Source organism: Pangasianodon hypophthalmus, chromosome 5 (genome assembly GCF_027358585.1).
Source record: "Pangasianodon hypophthalmus isolate fPanHyp1 chromosome 5, fPanHyp1.pri, whole genome shotgun sequence".
NCBI lineage: Eukaryota > Metazoa > Chordata > Actinopteri > Siluriformes > Pangasiidae > Pangasianodon > Pangasianodon hypophthalmus.
In genome coordinates this window covers 11,683,633-11,703,049 of record NC_069714.1, presented here as the reverse complement: position 1 = coordinate 11,703,049, position 19,417 = coordinate 11,683,633, and the positions used below count along the sequence as shown (strand labels likewise).

The 19,417-nt window shown below is 39.0% G+C and overlaps 1 protein-coding gene across 1 annotated transcript; it reads right to left on the bottom strand.

The window, feature by feature from the left end:
• Positions 1 to 345: 345 nt before the first annotated feature.
• Positions 346 to 19,076, bottom strand: lats2 (large tumor suppressor kinase 2). The gene is made up of 8 exons (XM_026911190.3): positions 18,878 to 19,076; positions 14,102 to 14,834; positions 7,172 to 7,304; positions 5,486 to 7,029; positions 4,763 to 5,345; positions 4,462 to 4,644; positions 4,240 to 4,346; positions 346 to 3,661 (listed from the first exon to the last, which is right to left on the bottom strand). The coding sequence occupies exons 2-8, from the start codon at positions 14,456 to 14,458 to the stop codon at positions 3,122 to 3,124; spliced, it is 3,447 nt and encodes a 1,148-aa protein (XP_026766991.1). The 5' UTR covers positions 14,459 to 14,834; positions 18,878 to 19,076; the 3' UTR covers positions 346 to 3,121.
• Between the last annotated feature and the right edge of the window lie 341 nt (positions 19,077 to 19,417).

Sequence of the window (19,417 nt, the reverse complement as noted above, 5' to 3'; positions counted from 1 at the left end):
TCAAGCATAAGCACATTCAGACACTCATTCATACCTAGGCTAATTTAGCTTAGAAAAAATTCAACTACTAGCATGTTTAAGGGAGGTGGGAGGAAACCAGTGAACTTGGAGGAAACCCATGCAGACACAGAGAGAAATACGCAAACCTCCTTACAGCCAGTAAAAAGAGCTGAGGATCAAACTGAAGACCCTGGAGCTGTGAGCCAGCCACACACAAAAAAGTGCTAATTGAACTAATCTTCCCTGAAATTATTATAGAGGCATTTACAGATCATTCCAGAAAAAAATCCATTTCCAATGTTAAAATCTTACTGATAAGCCCATATTTAGAAATAATGCAAACAATGGGATTCATTTATTTAATTTAATTTAGGAATATACATTTACACATGTGAGAACAGTGAAAGCATATTTAACAAATTCTTGGTTCATAAATGTATTTAAAAAGATATGAATCCAAATATTTACTGTCTGTAATACTGAAGACACAGAGGTTCAGAAGTTAGCTCAGAAAAATGAAAAATAATAAAGATACAAAAAATATGTATATCTGTATAAATATATATATATATATATATATATATATATATATATATATATATATATATATATATATATATATATATATATATATTCAATAGTAGCTGTATTACATAATACATTAAGGAAGATCACAGAAGTCAAAAAGTCCCACCCGACTCAAGCACTGAAATTAAAAAAGGCACACAAAAGTCCAATATCAGTTATTCTCAACCATAGATTGTCAGTCAGCACTTTCAAACGTGAAATACAGAAAAATCAATCCAAAACAAAACACACTCACATGACACTAAAATAATTCTATAAGGCCTGTCTCCTGAAATTTTCACTGAGTGTTCCATCATGATGAATATGGGTCAGCAGAACATCTGCCACACTTACTGTTAAGTCTCATTGGGGTAAAAGGGTGTGATGTTAGTATTAACTCATGCAATACATTTTGTTGTAAAGGTTCGTTATTCAGTTAAAAATCAGTTGTGATTGAATTTTAACTACTTATGAGACACCATAATGGACTGTGGATTTAATTAAGTTTTTCCAGTCAGGTGTTCTAAGTGATGGTTCAGTAAGTTTAAAACAACAGCTTGCAAAATTTATTAGTGATTGTCAATTAGCATCAAAGATAATGTTGGTTTTGTACAGTTACTTATTGCAAGTTCTTATCTTTACAAAAATGTTAATTAAATGGACTCAACAATTCAATTCAATACAATTACTTAGACACATCATATTACTTAAAAAAAAACAGGTATATAAAATCCAATCAAATCCACTTTTTCTTCTTATGTCTTTAACAATTTAATAACTAATTTTCATTCCAATCTTTACTTTCTACTTCCTCACTTTCTACTAAACACCCTTTCCCAAACATTTAGGACCAGCCTGAGTGAAGGGGAAAAGCATGTTTCCATCTCCTTCTTAAATACTGATCAGCATGTGGTGGACACACCCACACATTCATTAGAAGGCACACAGTTTATCACATCTTGTTGTCAATGACATCGTCAACCAACAGCATGCTTTTTTACAAAAGAAAAAAAAAATGAAAGGCATATATGAAAGTATGATGATAATGTAACATCAATAACAAAGAGCAGCACTGGGTCAGGTATCTATATTGAGAAAAAAATTAAAACCAATATTTTTTTAACTTTACATAGTGTATTTCAGTATTGATTTAAAAAAGCTGTTCGTGTGATTATAAAATTATATAATATATATTCTGTATTGCACATAGTAATCCCATACAATTATTTTCTTCTGACACTTTTCACTACTGTCTTATAAGATATTGTTTATATTTTAGTCAGAGACTTCATGTTAACACTGTACAGTGTATGTGTGTGCTGCAATAACTTTAAAAATTGCCAAATTTAAATATTTTTTTTGGGTACAAGTGTTGCCAGTGAATCTACATAAGGATGATGTTTAAAAAAATAAGTCCCCTGATTGTTAAGACTCCTTGTTGAGCTGAACATATCTATTTCTATATATATGAGTGAAATAGTAAATAACTGATGATAAACACTTAAATCGATATTCAGAATATGCCTAGGTGCTAATATTAAAGCAGTGGGGAAGGTCCAGATACCATGAGTAATGCTGGAAACTGGAGAGTAACTATTACTCCTAAAGAATTGTGGTGACACAAATTGTTAGAGATAGAGGACCAGCTAGTACAATAATGTCATAACTGTGAAAGCTCTGAGGTGCAGATAAAGTCAGAATATGTAACACACATAGTTGCAAATAACTGTCTGTAAAAATTCTGTTTTCCAGGTTGAGCATTACGCTGTGTTTTTGAAATCACTAGGAGGCATTGTGAAATCACTCTCAAACCAAAATATTCTGTAATTTATACAGAAGTTTCCTTAACACAAGGAGGAAAACAACCTGAGCCATATCTTATCTTCACGTAGGTGCATTTTCTCCTGGGACTAGCAGGCTCCAAATAGACATCTCTTTTTATTGTTTATTGTATAAACCCTTCAAGGTTTAAAATGAGTCGCTGATCTACCAGGCATGGTAGACTCACATGGGTGTCTCTACAGACAGTTGCAGAAGAAACAACACATCTGAGTGTATTTGGGCCCATATATTATTAGGGTAGAAGGATTTTGATTAAATTGTGTGGTCACATGACACACACAGTTAATAATCACCAAATAACACCATCACCCCTGGTTTAGCCCTGCACTGAGTCCAGTGACCACGATCACAGTTACTCATCTGGAATTAGGAATTGCTGTGTCACCTTCACTGACAGCGAACCTTGCAGAACGACACAGCATCCTGTGTCACACTGAATCTGTCTCAGTCCACATTTATTGGTCCCACATTGCAGTTTCCATTAGACGTACATATCCATGAACAAGTAAAAGATTCTGCATGATAATATTCGAATAATAATATGCATTTCACATAGCATTATTTTTCTCTTTCCATGAACATCCCTCTTTAATTCCCTTCTCTCCTTTTCAATTAAACCTTAAACACACAGGACTGTCTGGTGTATTGTGTGTTATTTAATAAAAGCCACACTGGTGAAGGTGAATCAGCATGTGAACTCATTCCCCACGTCTCACACATATACAGGCTCACACCTCTCTCCTTGCTCTTCTTCTCCCCCCTCCACTTCGTCCTCATCCTCTTCCTCCTCGGGGCCCAAGCTACTAGCCCCACTACTGCTGGGGGGCCCTTGTGTTTCTTCAAGGGGCTTAGGGTAACGGAACGGACAGCCATTATCATCAAAGAATCTGCGAAAGGTGAACTCATAGAAGGCGTGTTCAGGGTGTTTGCTATTTGGAGAGCAGAGGGTATCCCAAGCACGAGTGCTGTCTCCACTGTCACTCCATGCCCCTGGGCCACCCTCTTCTTCTACTGGATCAAAGTTGGAAGTGTCCATTGGGTGAGCAATCTTAGGTCGGTATGGAGCAGGCTGAGTGCGAAGGTTGCTGGAGAAGTCCACCTCGGCAAAGAAAGGGTGGGCCTTTATCTCACCAGCACCATTTCCTCCCAGACGCTCCTCTGCTGAACAGCAGAGACGTCCTATGATGTCAATGGCCTCAGGGCTCAGCTTGACTTGTGGAGGTACCTGCAATGTGTTCTCCCAGTTTATCACCTGAGAAAGGTAAGAGACCATGGCATGGTAAGTAAATTCCTATAGTCTAGGCTTTGACAAAGGTTTTATGAAAGTGGCATCAATAGTCTTCAGCAGATTCACATTAACAACCAGTCAGTATGCTGTTGTTGTGTAAGGCCCATTGAGAACTGATGAAGCAGCACCACAGCTGCCCTGAGACTAGATTTATTTTTATTAAGGATATTCAGAATTACAGAAACCTCAGAAATGTATTGAGATGAGGGAAAGAATTTAGTGTAGCAAATATGATGATCTCACATTATTTGCAGATAGTGCCACAATGCATGGCACACGTTCTGACATTTAATATTTAATAAAATGTTTTTGGACCAATTTGAAAATGGCAAAATAATGTCATTAAAGTCTTTAAATCAAAATAACCACATACAGACTGCATGTTAATATACTTTAGCAATATCTTTTTACTATTACAATGGCTTAAAACAAAATAATAAATAAATAATGCAGGGGTCAAGGAAAAATAGGGTTTATAACTCACCCATTGTACAGAATGTGCAAAAAAAAATCATACTGCAATCACAGAAACATTGCCTGACCTTGAGCTGTGTTTCTGTAGGGGTTGGCGCAAGGAATGGAGGCTGGCCCACTAGCATCTCAAATAGAATCACTCCCACACTCCACCAGTCACAGAGTTGAGTGTATCCTGCACACAAATAACACATTAAACAGATCATACTTTAAAAAATACTCTTAACAACAGTTAAGATGCCATTTGTGTATAGGCCTTTTATATATTTTTGTAGTGGTTCACACTTTACCTTTCCGCAGTAGCACTTCAGGGGCAATGTAGTTGGGAGTGCCCACTAAGGAGTGTGCAAGACAGCGCTGATGTTGACGGTTTGCCCGTTGTTCCAGTGTTATCAACCGGTCACCACAGTGACAGTTAGACACATCATCCCAGAAGTCACTGGGTTCCATACTATCCTGGCGGATATGGTTCCCTGTGGAAGTTATGTGTGAAAAAGAAAGAATATAAATGATTGATGGAAACAGTCTAACTGTCTACAGATGTCTCTGTAGGAATCTAGCACACATCACTAAAGTCTAGAATCTGCTCACCTTTCTGATAATACTTTGAGTTATGTGTCCAGCGGAACCCCGTGCACAATCCAAAATCAGTAAGCTTGATGTGTCCATCCAGGTCAATGAGGATGTTATCAGGTTTGATGTCTCTGTGGATAAAACCCATCTTATGCACACTCTCAATAGCAAGTGTCAGTTCTGCCACATAGAACCTGGCTAATGGCTCAGGGAAAACCCCCATACGAATTAGTAGGCTCATCATGTCTCCCCCAGGAATGTAGTCCATAACGAAATACAGGCTGTCCCGATCTTGAAATGAGTAGTACAGTCGGACTACCCATTCGTTATCGGCCTCTGATAGGATGTCCCGTTCTGCTTTAACATGAGCCACCTGGTTACGGTTCAGGACGTCTTTCTTTCGGAGAGTCTTCATGGCATACAGAGCTCCTGTGTCCACCTTACGGGTCAGACACACCTCTCCAAAGGCCCCAATTCCAAGTGTTTTAATTTTCACAAACATAGATTTTTCCATCTTGGCACGGCGCAGACGGTTATAGTTGGACTCCTTCTGGTTCAACATCTTTCTCATCTGCTCCTGCTCTGCTTCTGACAGACCAGCCTTTGGGGAGGGGTGGGGGATCGGATGGAGGTTGTGGCAGAAGTTGGAAGAGAGGAGAAGAAAAAGGATGATTTTAAATTAGTTGCATAAAATTTGTCATAAACTACTGGTTTATGGCTCAGCAAGTATAGAAATCTCACCTTAGACATCTCTTGCTCCAGCTGCAGTCTGCGATTTAGCTTCTGCTGGTAGGTTTTCATAACATTTTCTACATGCTGCTCCATGTAGAATTTAAAAGCAAAGGGAGAATAGCTCTTGATGCGTGACTCCCTTTTTTCTTCATCACGGGCATTCCTCCGCACTGGTACTGGTGAAGTCTGAATCTGCTTCTTATCCTTCACGATCTTCTCTCCTTTCCCTGGCTTTGCTTTGTCTTTGGTGGCACGCTCTTCTGGCTTTCCTGCTGGGGCACTTGGGACAGGCCTACCTGGGGCACTGTGGTCTGGAGCTCCAGCTATGCTTCCAGCTTCCAAGGGTGCAGTTTCCTGTACACCTGTGGCTCCAGACATAAGCAGCGTTTTGGGGTATGGTGGTGGCGGACATCGGGGCTCCTGGGAGGATTCCAAAGTAAAACTTTCATCTGGCAAGTACCCATGAGTCTCAGGAGTATCCTGGGCCTGTGCAGCTAACCAGCCTGGGTGGCATGGTCCAACCGCAGTCTTTGGCTCTGGTCTCATTACTCTCATGCTCTTCACAGGCTGCTGTATTGGTGGAGAGGTCACTGCAGTGATGGTATTGGGTGGCCCCATTCCAGACTCCTGTTTGCTAGGTACATTGGTTGCAGGGGGCATTGCTTGTCTTACATTTACCTTTTGGTGGTTGTTAAAAGAATTTGTCCTGCTGGGGACACGTACCTCCCCTCTGAAGGGCCCCTGTGGCTGCCTGGCTGGAGGTGCTGCCTCTGGGCCTTGAGGCCCAGCCCAGTGGTGGTCATATAGGTCAAGGTTGAGGCTGGCCCTGGAAGGGGTGAGAAGACCTTGAGGTATATCTGAGAACTCAGGACCCATAGCAGCTGCTGCAGCTGCTCCTCCAGGGGAACGTGACATCATGTGGACTTGGTGTGAAGTTGGGCTGGCCTGGCGAGGGTGTGAATGAGGAGGCAGGTAAAGGTTAGGAGGGTATCCACCACCATTTTGACCTATAGCTCCTTTACCTTGAATATTGACATAGTTGTCCGGTGCCAGAGGGGGCATCTTGTTCTGAAAAGAAGCACTCCGTTTAACACTATAGCCAGAGGGCTCCATTATAGGAGGTCTGTAGTCATAATGAGAACCAGGGCCCCCTGGTGGCTGGGACTGGAGTTGCATGTGTGGACCAGACACACTGTAGCCCATCATAGCCTGATCCATGCCCCCTGTGTATCCTTTCTGCTGAGCAGGACCAGAGGGGTAAATTGCGGTCCCTTGGGCATTCTGAGACGTCATGGCTGGTGGATAGGCACCCATGCTGGGGGGCCGAGCCATGGGGTTCCCCATTGAAGGACCCTGTGCTGAGTTAGTAGGTGGCATCATGTAGTTCAAGACTGGTGGTGCACTCATATATGGACGTGCCATCTCTCCCTCTGACCCATAGCCAGCTCCCTCATATAGCGGTGGTCCCATCTGGTGGTAAGGGGGCATAGCACCTTCACTGGAAGTCTCCATTGCTGGCCTGTGATCTACTGAATTTGCAATGCCACCTTTGCCTTCAGAAGGTAGAAAATTTTATTTAGTTTAGAGGAAATGTATACATATATCATGCAACATTTTTTTCAGAGCTCAGTTTCATTTTATTTAAAAAAAAAAAAAAAAGGAATTTGTCTGTAGCAAGGCATACACTTCACCAACCTGGAGAAGTCTGTTTGATGACACGTACAATCTGCTCAGTGCGAGGGTCTAGGTAGCCCATCTTACTGATGTACTCTAATGCTGCTTCGATGTTACGGCTGCCAGTTTGCTTCAATGCACGTATTGCCATTTCCTTTTATACAGTGGAAAAAAGCACAATTCAAGCATACAAATTTTAAAACAGCAAATAAGAGGGCCCATGTGCGAAATCAAAATGTTTGAATGCTTATTTTCATTTAAATTTTTACAATAATGGACATCCACAAACACCAGGCATGTGTTTGGGCATCTATTTCATTAAGGGTAATCATACATTTCCCATATTTCCCCACACACTCAAACAGGATCTCTCTCTCTCCCTCTCTCTCTCTCACACACACACACATACACGCACACACACACACACACACACAGCAGGTCATAGACCAGCCTCTTCCTGTGCCAGCACATTAACAAAAGCTGGCACCTTATACAACATAGGAAGACGTCAGACAGGCATGCAACACTACAGAGTAACCTACATTCAATGTCAATACACTGTATTCTGTTGGTAGCGGCATGGAACTCAAATGATGATTTAAATGATGATTTAAAAAAACACTGTGCATTTTATGACCAGCTTATTTGCAGATGTGTTTTTGCGGACACTCCAGACAAGTGTACCAAGTTATAATTTGCAAGTTAAGTACTCTAAATAAAAACAACTGTACACAGCAACCCACACCTATATGAGGAAATCCCCCTGAATGGCATATGACCTCATTCAGAAGACATTCTGTCTAAAGCTCACTCTACAGGGACACAGCAAAGCAGACTCTCTGTCTGACAATGCCTCTGGTGGTCAGAAATAATAATACACATGACATGCCATAGAAAAAAGTGACAAGGGGATTCTCTTCTGTTGCTCAGTAATTATGAAATCTCTAAACAGCACTAGAGTTCCAGTGGTTATGTAGTAGCTGGCACTGGGAGAAGAAGACAAGATGAAATTGGTGTAGAAATGAACGATCAGTCAGAATAAGCATGGGTATACTGGGCACACAGTATGAAATTATACATGTGTGACAGCCACAACGCTGTAGACATTCCTTGAATGTGAGAGTTAGCACACCTTTTCTTTTTCTGTGTGTGTGTGTGTGTGTGTGTATGTCTGTCTGTCTGTCTGTCTGTCTTGACCATACAGGCACATGTCCAAGTCACTCACTGACTCTCTCTCCCTCTCTCTCTCTCTCTCTCTCCCTCTCTCTCTCTCTCTCTCTCTCTCTCTCACACACACACACACACACACACATATATGCAGGAAATAAAAAAGGGGCTGTGTTCATTGTTCTCAAAACTGCAGGGGTTATGTGTTAAATTCCAGTGTTGCTACTCAAAGAAGGTGTGCCTTTGACTGCACACACAGACACGCACATACACACACACACACACACACATACACACACACCACACACCCCAGTGGATTAAAGAGGGGTTAGATTTTGTTTGACCCAGTCCTGACCTCCACTGTCATGGCGACAGATGTTCAGGACATTCCACAAGCCAAAAAGGTAATATTTCCAGTATGAGTGAAGTCTGTACTTACTATCTATGAATCACCCCCTCTTTATTTATTTTTGCTTTATTTTTCTCTATACGAACTATTCTCTTATACATAGTGGATAATACATGGGTTTCAAATCCCAGAACTGCTGTAGTTCTCACAGTACATGACATTTGTTGTTCTGAAACGGCTGTCTTGTCAGAGAAGAGGTATGCAAGGTCTGATCAAGCTCAGACGAGACTCACACATTATACATTTAATCCAGAACAGGAAAAAAGAGAGTACTAAATATATGGGAGAGGTGTTTTTCATTTAGCGTCAAATAAGAATTTGTTTTCTTCACCTCTTGAGGCAGCGCAAAACATGGAATACCCTTGTCATATTGTTTTGGTTGTTTTTTTCTTGTTCTCTGAAAATTTTTCTCATCTGTGGATTATTGCTCTTCTTGCTACTTGTCAAATATGTGCGTACACTACCAGATTTGTTGCCAATAATTTCAGTATTGCTTGAAAATGCAGAGGTTACCAATCAGTTGTCACTGTTCTACAAAATTTGTCTGTGACAGATAAATCGGGGCAAACATGCAGTGTGTACTAGGCTTTATGGGCTCTGCCCAAAATATCTGCATTCACATTTACATCCTGGTCATACTTGTCACCACCACATGTCTCAGCAGAACAACAGACAGTTAATCACTCATCTCAACACACACACATTCCTGACCGGGAAGAGCAAACCTCTAACTTGTGGGAATATTTATAAAAACAAACTGTCTCCATGGCTAGAGTGACATAACTATTGCTGGCTACAATGCAGTGAGTCAGTGTTAAAGTGTTTTTTTTTTCTTATGAGCTTTCACTTTGACCTAATGCTGAATCACATTCCTTCACAGACTGTGTAAATGAATGCCATATGGACGACCCTTAGAGAAGGACACACAGTAAGATGGACATCATAAGTCCTAAAGAGAAGTGAAACTACTTCAAATTTGTTAATGATGTATATAGAAACTTTCACCACCTGTTTACTAGGTTTATATACTCTTGTACTTTGGAACATTAACAATAAAAAGAGTGACAATTTCTACTGAAACCCATAACGACTAAACATAGCACATTGTGATTTACAGAATTACTGGACAATCTGAAAAAAGTAAATAATTCTGGGAACTTTCTTACAAAAATGTGCTGTGGTTCTACCACGGTTAGATAATGATATCTGATGGTACCTTGGTATATACTACGGTATTCGTCATCACAATAAAAATGCATTATGTCTGTCAAGATCTTTCCACAAATACCACTGTACGTTCAGGAGTGTAAATTTGTACCATCAGACATGGTAGACAGTAAATCAGAACAGGACAAGGTACTACAGCAGGACAAGGTACTACAACAGAATGCCAGGAGTCAACCTGGATCATCTGAATGATTCTGACATAGCCATACGCTGTAGTTTTTGTTTCATTGTTTGCCATGGATGTAAGGAATGCAAATCTGATCCGTACTAAAAAGAACAACAATATTAAAGTACATTCAGTGTTTTTTGTTTGCTTTTTCTATGCCCAACATAGTACATTTTAGAGTAACGATGATATGATTATGGTAGTATAATGATTGTAGCCTTGTGCCATGGTATTTCGTTCTCATTAGAGTCTCATGCTATTCATATTACTATGGTAATATGAATAGCATGAGACTCTAATGAGAACACTACAGAACAGAACATTACTCTTTAACTATGCAGTGATATACTTTATATTAAAGCCTTTTTTGCTTTCTATTAAAATCATAACATTAGTCATACGCATGTTTTCATTTCAGTGGCCTTTACATCTATAGCAGCTTCTACAGCTTTCTGTTCATTTTGTTACTGTGGTATATTAATTTATATTACCGTACTAATAAAATAAGAGATCCGTGATTTTGTCCATTTATTTTTGAGCAGTATTGTTCTGTGAGCTGAAGCCTTGCTACAAGTCCTTACATGTCTCCAAGTACACCCCAATTAAAAAGTCATTATACAGAAATGTTATTAGCAAACCATGCAATTTACTTTAGCTTTTGTTTTTCTGACCATGAATAATAATAACCACAATAATGCTAATTTCCACTAGTGTCTCTAGGGAATTTTCAATGTTACATTTTCACCCATGTAAGAGTGTATGTTTCAATATTGGATTCTGATATATACAGTAGGCTATGCTGGTGTAGCATGCCTACAGTCAATTCGGCTAATGTAAACATTACCATATACGTCACTTCACCTTACAAGTTGAAACATCTTCTACTAGAGGACAAAACAAAATATGCCTGATAGACTTCGAAGTACAATAAATGCTTCCAAGCATAAAAAAAACAAATGCTGTAACAGTCAAAATAAAGACGGGATTTAAAGTATCCCTCGGCCCCTCCCTTCAGCCCCCTCCTCTTCCCCCAACAAAACATTTCCTTTTTAAAGGTGATTATATAAGCAGCTGCTGCATCGCTGCGTAATTTGTGGAGCTTCGATAAGTATCAGGCAAAAGTAGCCCACTGAAGGACCCAGGCCAGCTAAGGCAGCCATTATTTTCTTGGAATGTGGTGGGGAAAAAAGGAACTGAGTGGCATAGGCTACAGTCAAAAGCTAAAAACTAAAAATACCAAGCCATATACAAAGGGCGAGGCATTATATAATAATGAGCATCAGTACTAATAATGAGGCTTACTGAAATGTATACTCTGCTATAACAGGATGGTCGATAGGTCTGTAAATCAGGACACTGTCATTCACTGATTAAAGTAAAGACATAATAAACCAAGGAATGTGTATACTTATTCAACATATAAAATGCAACATGTAATGACTGCATGAAAACAGGAGCAATAAAAGTATTGGAGGGAAACAGATACATTAAGGGGCTCTGTGTTTTCCCAGGCGAATACGTCAGACCCCCTGGGAAAACTGTTCCACCCAGCTGCTATTGAATGGACACACTTCCTCTGCATGTTCACAATGGTTCAGTCTTACTGGTGTTCTACCAATACACTGCAGTTAACATTGGGCATAAGGAATAAACCCATGTAAACCGGTGATCTGAGTGTCAGTCAGTGACCAGATAGCAAATAAGTGATGGCCCATTGCCTGCCCACACTCCATCTCCATGTTTTTAAGCCACTTAAATCCCAAAATGAAATACCATACAAGCATTGTATACAGATGGTTATTGTATACACGTGGAAAGATTTTTTTATTTACTGCTTAATCCTATCAAGACTAGATCAGTAGCAAGAGCAATTTATCATATGGCTTAGCAGCTCCATCCAGCAGCCAGTTAAAAATTATGGGAATAAATAGTGACTAAACAAAAGACAATTGAGTCTTTTTTAACCTTAGATAAATGTTGACTCTATCCATCATTGTCTTGACAGAAAGAAGTCAGTAATGCTTTTATAAAAAGTTAAGCAAAGATAGGCCACTCTTCTCTTTCACACGTCATACAATGTATCACAAACTGTCACTTTCACAAAAATGTGATTACAAACCTATTTCTATAATTCAAAATGCTGCAAACAATCTCACATAAGCTCTGACTCAAATTTGACTCAATGATTCTTCAAAAATGACAATTTTCATTATAAAGTGGGATAAGGAGAGAAAATTCTGCATCAGGTCAAGGTTATGGCTGGTACCTAAAAGAGTCAAGAATATATCCAGACAACTTGATACAGACTACAGCCCATCTGATAACATGTTTCAGCTCCCAGATAGAAAAAAAAACAAACAAAAAAACAAAAAAACAGTTCCAGTCTGCATTTAGCCATGTCCTAAAGCCTGTGACAGAGGCAGTTCAGGCTCCCTCAGGCTAGGCCTCATAATTCCACTGTGCGGTGGTGGATTTCTCAGTGGTGTTGTGCATGGGCTTGAGCATAGCATTCCTCACATGCCTAACAATCACAGAGCTGCTCTCAGGCCTGTAGCTGAGGGTCTGTTTCAGATAGTGTGATATACAGCATAAAACAGAGTGTAAACTTCAGTGCAGAGGCCCAGGCTCTATGTTCACATTTACAAGCTTTATAAATCAACACAAAAAAACAGAGGTCAGGTCCAGTGAAACGATCAATGCTACAGTCATATCATATGTAGTAGAGGTTCAACCATTACTGCTCATGTAATCAAATATCTATAAATGTCTTTGCTTCTGGTGTGGAAATGTTATTGAATTTTCTTCCTATCAGACACATTCCCTGACCTCCTCTTTCCTCTGTCATTGACATGTTCCACAGGACTCTCAAAGACTGGGAATACCAGGTTGTGAAATGTATCTGCCATTTCAACGTCACTCCTTCAGATTTTGCATATAAATTTTGTTTCATGTCCACTGCAAGACTAAGGTAAAGATAATAGACATATGATAGGTACACCAGGCAATATAAAAGGATATATTCATCAAAAGACAATTACATTTGTTGCTTCTGGAACATCACTAGAGTTCACACACTGTGTGTATTATCATACTGAATAGCTGGGAATAGATCATCTTTTTTTAAAGACAGAAAACCAGATTCTGCTTTCCAAATAGTATTTCTTACTAATGATAAATTTTCCTAATAACTTTATTACTAACCTAACTTGTTGCATAACTTGTTTTGTACCCAAAGCACTGTAATCATTTTACATCCTATCAAAATGTTAACAATCTTCAAAATATGGAATGAAAAAGATAATGATAGGCATTATGTTTGATAAGTCAGTGAGATTGTAAAAGAGGTCAGTGTTTTCTTTTGCTGGCTATGGGTCAGTGTTTAACTATGCTGTTTATATGTCACTGCCCCTATCCAGGGAGCTGCATTCTTTCAATCTTTACTGACAACCTTTAGACATTTTTTTTTTCGATTTCTGAGAAATCCTCACCACTACATTGCACTTTTCCTTGGATGTTGACAACTACTGTATAGCAATTGTGCTACTATACCATTACAATACAGAAAAACATAACTCATTCAGAATAAATATAGAATATATCCGGAATAACACATGGGAAACAGCTGTGCTGTAAAGTCATTCTACAGTTTTACTATAGACACTATTCCTCTGCACTAAAGGCTGTAATTTTGTCATGAACTTTTTAAGATCCATAAATATGTATATGTATTTTTAAGACCCATAAACATGTGAAATCATCCCCATCCTTGTTATCGTATAGGAAGTAATTACATATTGAGGGAGAAATAAGGCTTCAGGGTGTTAAACTGTCAGAATTGTCTTTTTGTTGTTTTCAAAACCCTTTTTGTCTTTGACTGATACACAAGCTGCCATTGTAAAACACACACACACACAAACACACACACATACACACATAGAGAGAGAGAGGGAGAGAGAGAGAGGAAAAAACAAAAAGACATTACCTGATCACACCCAGCTTTGACGAGCTCCTGAAGCATCTGCCTGTTTACGTCTCCGCCTGGGTGTGAGGAGCTGGATGCTGGACCAGACTCATTGGCAAAAGGCATGAGTGACTTGCGAATCTCTCGCAGGGCATTCTGGTAGTTGTTGAACTTCTGGGGTTGACGAAGTTGTTGCTGCCGACCAGCCTGGTCTTTACCTTTGCAGTCTCCCCCTCTGCTCCCTTCTCCTCGGGCACTGCCTCCATGCAGCGCCTGGCTCACCAGCTTAGCTGGCTGTTTCAGTCCTTCCTTGATCTCCTGGAGCCGTTGGCGTGTGTTGCCCACATACGGGGCTGCAGGGAAAGTTTTCGGCCGCATGGGTAGACCCACCCAAACCTATGGTACACAGTCACAGACACCCCCACCCCTGCACGCTGGCAAGTTCGCTTCGCTTACTCACATACACATACCAAGTCAATTGCAGAAGCAGAGAAAAAATAACAAAAATAAATTCACAGACCTTCATGCACACACACACACACACACACACACACACACACACACACACCCAAGGCTGAGCTATGAATGGCAGCTAATGCCCCCACCCAGATGAACTCTTGTGTAAACTTAGTAGATCTTCGAGGTCCTGCTGGAGCACATGGTCCTTTTAGGGGGCACAATCCCCCACCTCCCCTAACACAAAAGGGGTTATGCATGTGTGTTGCTTCCACTCCAGCCTGGTCTGCATCTTTGCCTGTGGAGACAGGGGATGAGGTGTAAGTTAGGTGTAAGTGTAAGTGAGGCTATGGTTCAGTCTACAGTTTGACTCCTGCATCTCTACTCACTGTGAAATACCAGAGTCCGATCAGATATTAGCACCTTGATACTGGTTTATTTCAAACAACATTGTCTACATTCCAGCACTGTGCTGATACTCTCCTGAGGCGGTGGACAGGACGAGGAGAAGAAGCACATGTCTTACTGACGCAAGCAATGCTCCGTGTTAGAAACAGAGGATCTATTATCATTATTCATAATCTAATCACATCTGGAAAGCACAAGCAACGCAACACAAAACAACAATGCTGACCAAACTGATCTTTTACAAATAGATTTGGTACAGGTTCAAGATACAGGCTACATTCCAATGTGTGTCTCCATGCCACAGATGATCCTTAGCATAAGATTATTACTTGGCCATTCTTTTTTTTATATCATCTCCAGATTATTCCAGCACCTCCTAAAATCAATAATATTGCTGCATATCTAGAAAAGAACATTTCTGGTAATGTGATCACAAAAATGAACTGAACTTTTAGCACTAACAGATTTTTGATGTAAATATAACGCTGATGCGTCGCTGCAGGATACAACTGCTCTCTATAATCTTTATACTGAGCTCTCATCTCTATAATCTTTATACTGAGCTCTCATTTCTATAATCTTTATACTGAGCTCTCATCTCTATAATCTTTATACTGAGCTCTCATTTCTATAATCTTTATACTAACCTCCCATCTCTATAATCTTTATACTGAGCTCTCATCTCTAGAATCTTTATACTGAGCTCTCATTTCTATAATCTTTATACTGAGCTCTCATCTCTAGAATCTTTATACTGAGCTCTCATTTCTATAATCTTTATACTGAGCTCTCATCTCTATAATCTTTATACTGAGCTCTCATTTCTAGAATCTTTATACTGAGCTCTCATCTCTAGAATCTTTATACTGAGCTCTCATTTCTATAATCTTTATACTAACCTCCCATCTCTAGAATCTTTATACTGAGCTCTCATTTCTATAATCTTTATCCTAAACTCTTATTTCTATGAAGCTTCCAGCATTCTGTTGCCTAAGTAAACACATGAATAGCTGTGCATCACAAGACCACCAACCCAGAATAAACCAATAAATCAATACACATTAAAGTCTTACAGAAGAAAGTTAACAACCACAAGAAAAGAATAAGCTGGCTGTTATGTTTTCACTTTCTGGTGCTGTTTGTCACAGACTGTCATCTATACTGAATCCTTTACAGCAGCAGTGAGTCTCTTTGTAAAGCTACAATTAGAGTCGACGTTGAATGGACTGCTTGCAAAACAAGCTTTAAGGATACACTACATTCAGTTACATAAGATTAGTGAATGATGTTTTCCATGCATACACACTAAGCAAAAACCGAGTATATATTATATACAAGGAACCACTGGGCTAAAAGCCACCTCTGGTGAGTATAAAATAATATGATGTGTATGTCTCATATGCTGTAGAAACCTCATATTTCCACTAATAAAACTTTAGTCAATGGTCAGTGTGTGTGTACAACATTTGGGTCTTAAACCATTTTTACTAGCAACTTCTGTAACTTAGTAACTTCAGTCACACAATTCCATGGGTGGGGGGCGCTAGCTGCTTCACTGCAGTGACACACACATGATAGTCTGATACTTTTTAATCAGAATTGTTGGATGTCTTCCATTAAGCTGCAGTTGGATGCTTTAAGTCATTATACAACATGTATGTACTTGTGAAACCTGCAATTATCATTTCAAAGTGCTGTCAAGGAACATTATTAAATGTATTCTAGGAAAACTATATCTCATATAATATATCGTGTCTCAGATATAACAGAATGTTAGCTGGTTTTCAACTACCAAACCTACACAGCTTGAAGAAATGTATTTCAATGTTTAAGTGTCTTTCAAAGTTAGTATTCTCTCTTTTTATTTATTTTTAATCTGGAATTAACACGTGTTTTCCCAGACTGCTCATAACATAGCTAGCTTCCAACAAGCCCTTGTTATCAAGTTCCTCAGCTGTCTTAATCCAGTAGCATAACAATGTTATTTCACTTTTATTTATTTATTTTTTTATAGAATTCACTAAAGATTGAGATGCATCCATGGATGCAAAAGGTGAACAGGTGAGATACCAAATGACTCAATTATATCACTGCATTATATAGTTACCTTTGTACTGAATCTATTAATCCCATTTTTCTTTCAATAAAACAGTCATGACAAATGATTTGGCATACACTGTCACTAGAGCATGTGCAATGCAGGGCATGAGATAAATAGCTTCTTGTTTCTTCAATCAGATAATGTTGTCCTACATTTAGCAGCTACCTACCTAGCAGTTATCATTTACTAAAATGCTGACATGTAGCAACAACTTAAAATTCCTTAAAATTCAGTAAACATCCTGCAGTTATCCTGAACACATATAAAAGGCAAAAAGAAACCAGGTAAAGCAACACTCTAGACAATATATATACAAACAATATGAACATGAAGTGGAAGGGAATACATTAAAATCACAAGCTCCATTCAGGCAAACTGCATGCAGTATACAGTAGACTGAACACTAAGCGAGGACTGGAGTCCAACCTGCTGCAACATGTGACTGTTACTTGCCACTTGAAGCGAACACTTTACATAAGCATTAAAGTATTTAAAATTGCCGTATACCTCATAATACTTTTATAAAAACAATTTGTTCTTACAGGATATGTAATGTTGAACATTACATTTGCATTTGATAAGAGAATGGACAATAATAATAATAATAATAATATTAATAATAATAATAATAATACATCCATTTTCCGTACCGCTTATCTTACACAGGGTCACGTGGAGCCTGGAGCCTATCCCAGGGAACTCGGAGGGGGACATACCTGGACGGGGTGCCAACCCATCACACACTACGGACAATTTGGAAATGCCAATCAACCTACAACATGTCTTTGGACTGGGGGGAGGAAACCGGAGTACCCTGAGGAAACCCCTGAAGCATGTCCTCTAGAGGTGTGAGGCAAACATTCTAACCACTAAGGAACAACAACAACAACAACAACAGTATAATAATAATAATAATAATAATAATAATAATAATAATAATAATAATAATAACAATATTGTTATTACAAAAGAATAAACAAAATCAATGATCAATAATAAAATAATAATAATAATACTACTAATAATAATAAAGTATTATTATTATTATTATTATTATTATTATAAAAGAGTAAACAAAATCAATAATAATAATAATATATAATAAATTATTGTTATTATTATATAATATATTTTTATTTATTTATATTTTTTTTTTTACAATTTTTATAGTTATTGTTATTATTATTTTATTATTTATCATTGATTTTGTTTATTCTTTTATTATTTTTTTTATTTATTATTGTAAATTATAATTTATTATTATAATTTATTATTATTATTATTATTATTATTATTGAATTTTCTGTTGTTTAATAATAACAGAAAAGACATGATACATTATTTCAAATCTTACAGTAAAAGGAGGTGATAGATTGACATAGGTTAGTCTGCTGCTGCCAAACTTTATTTACCGAGTAACGAGTTAAAAGAGGAATGTAGTGAATTCTTTTCATTCTCAGGCACATCTGCACTGCACATCTGCACTACAGCTCTCGGGTGGTGTTGTCCTTTAGCGTTGCTCTGATACTGACAGGAGTTTTACGGTGTAGGAGCAGAGAGGGAGTCTCAAGGCCTTTTCCTGCAGCCTTTCCTGAAGTTTAGAAGTGTTTGGAGGAGGAATGGAGCGAGAGGAACGCAGCATTCCAGCGCACCGTCTCGCGCTTCCAACCGAACCGAACCTTTACCGGTCACTGTGTCCGAACCCCAGCGAGATAAAAGCAGCACTTCACTAACACATTCACTAACACACTCACTAACACACTCACACACATTCACACAGCCTTTTCCTTTCCGGACCCCTGAAAAAAATGACCAAGCTTTCAGCCACTTACCGTGTAAGAGAAGCGTTCAATCCCGCACTCAACAAGATGTGCGCTTTAACCCCCGCTTACTTCATTTAGCGACAGCTTGCCTCGTCCCGTTAAAACAAACACACTTTACATTGCGCGAGCCTGTCCTCCATTTTCTCGTTACTCACGGCACAAGTAGAAATGCAGTACAAAGTTGGACACTTACTGCATTGTTAACATTCCTCAGGAGTCACGTGACGCACCAATGAACGTCAGCACTGCACATACTCCAGGGCGGGGCTTCCTCCATTTACAACACCATTCTTATTACACACCGCTATGCCAGGCAGGGATCAAATGATTTCAATGAACTTTTAGTACCTGAATTACCACCATTCTGTTGTTTATGCTACTGATCTAACATTCATTCTCAAGTTAAATAACACACACTAACACACAACTGTGTGGCAGCCTGGGAAAAGCCTTTCACATGATCTAATTTGGATATTTTATTCTGACACTATATTTTGTTCTGAAAACTCCAGTCTGTCTTTCTTTTGCATGCATCTCAACCAAAAGTAA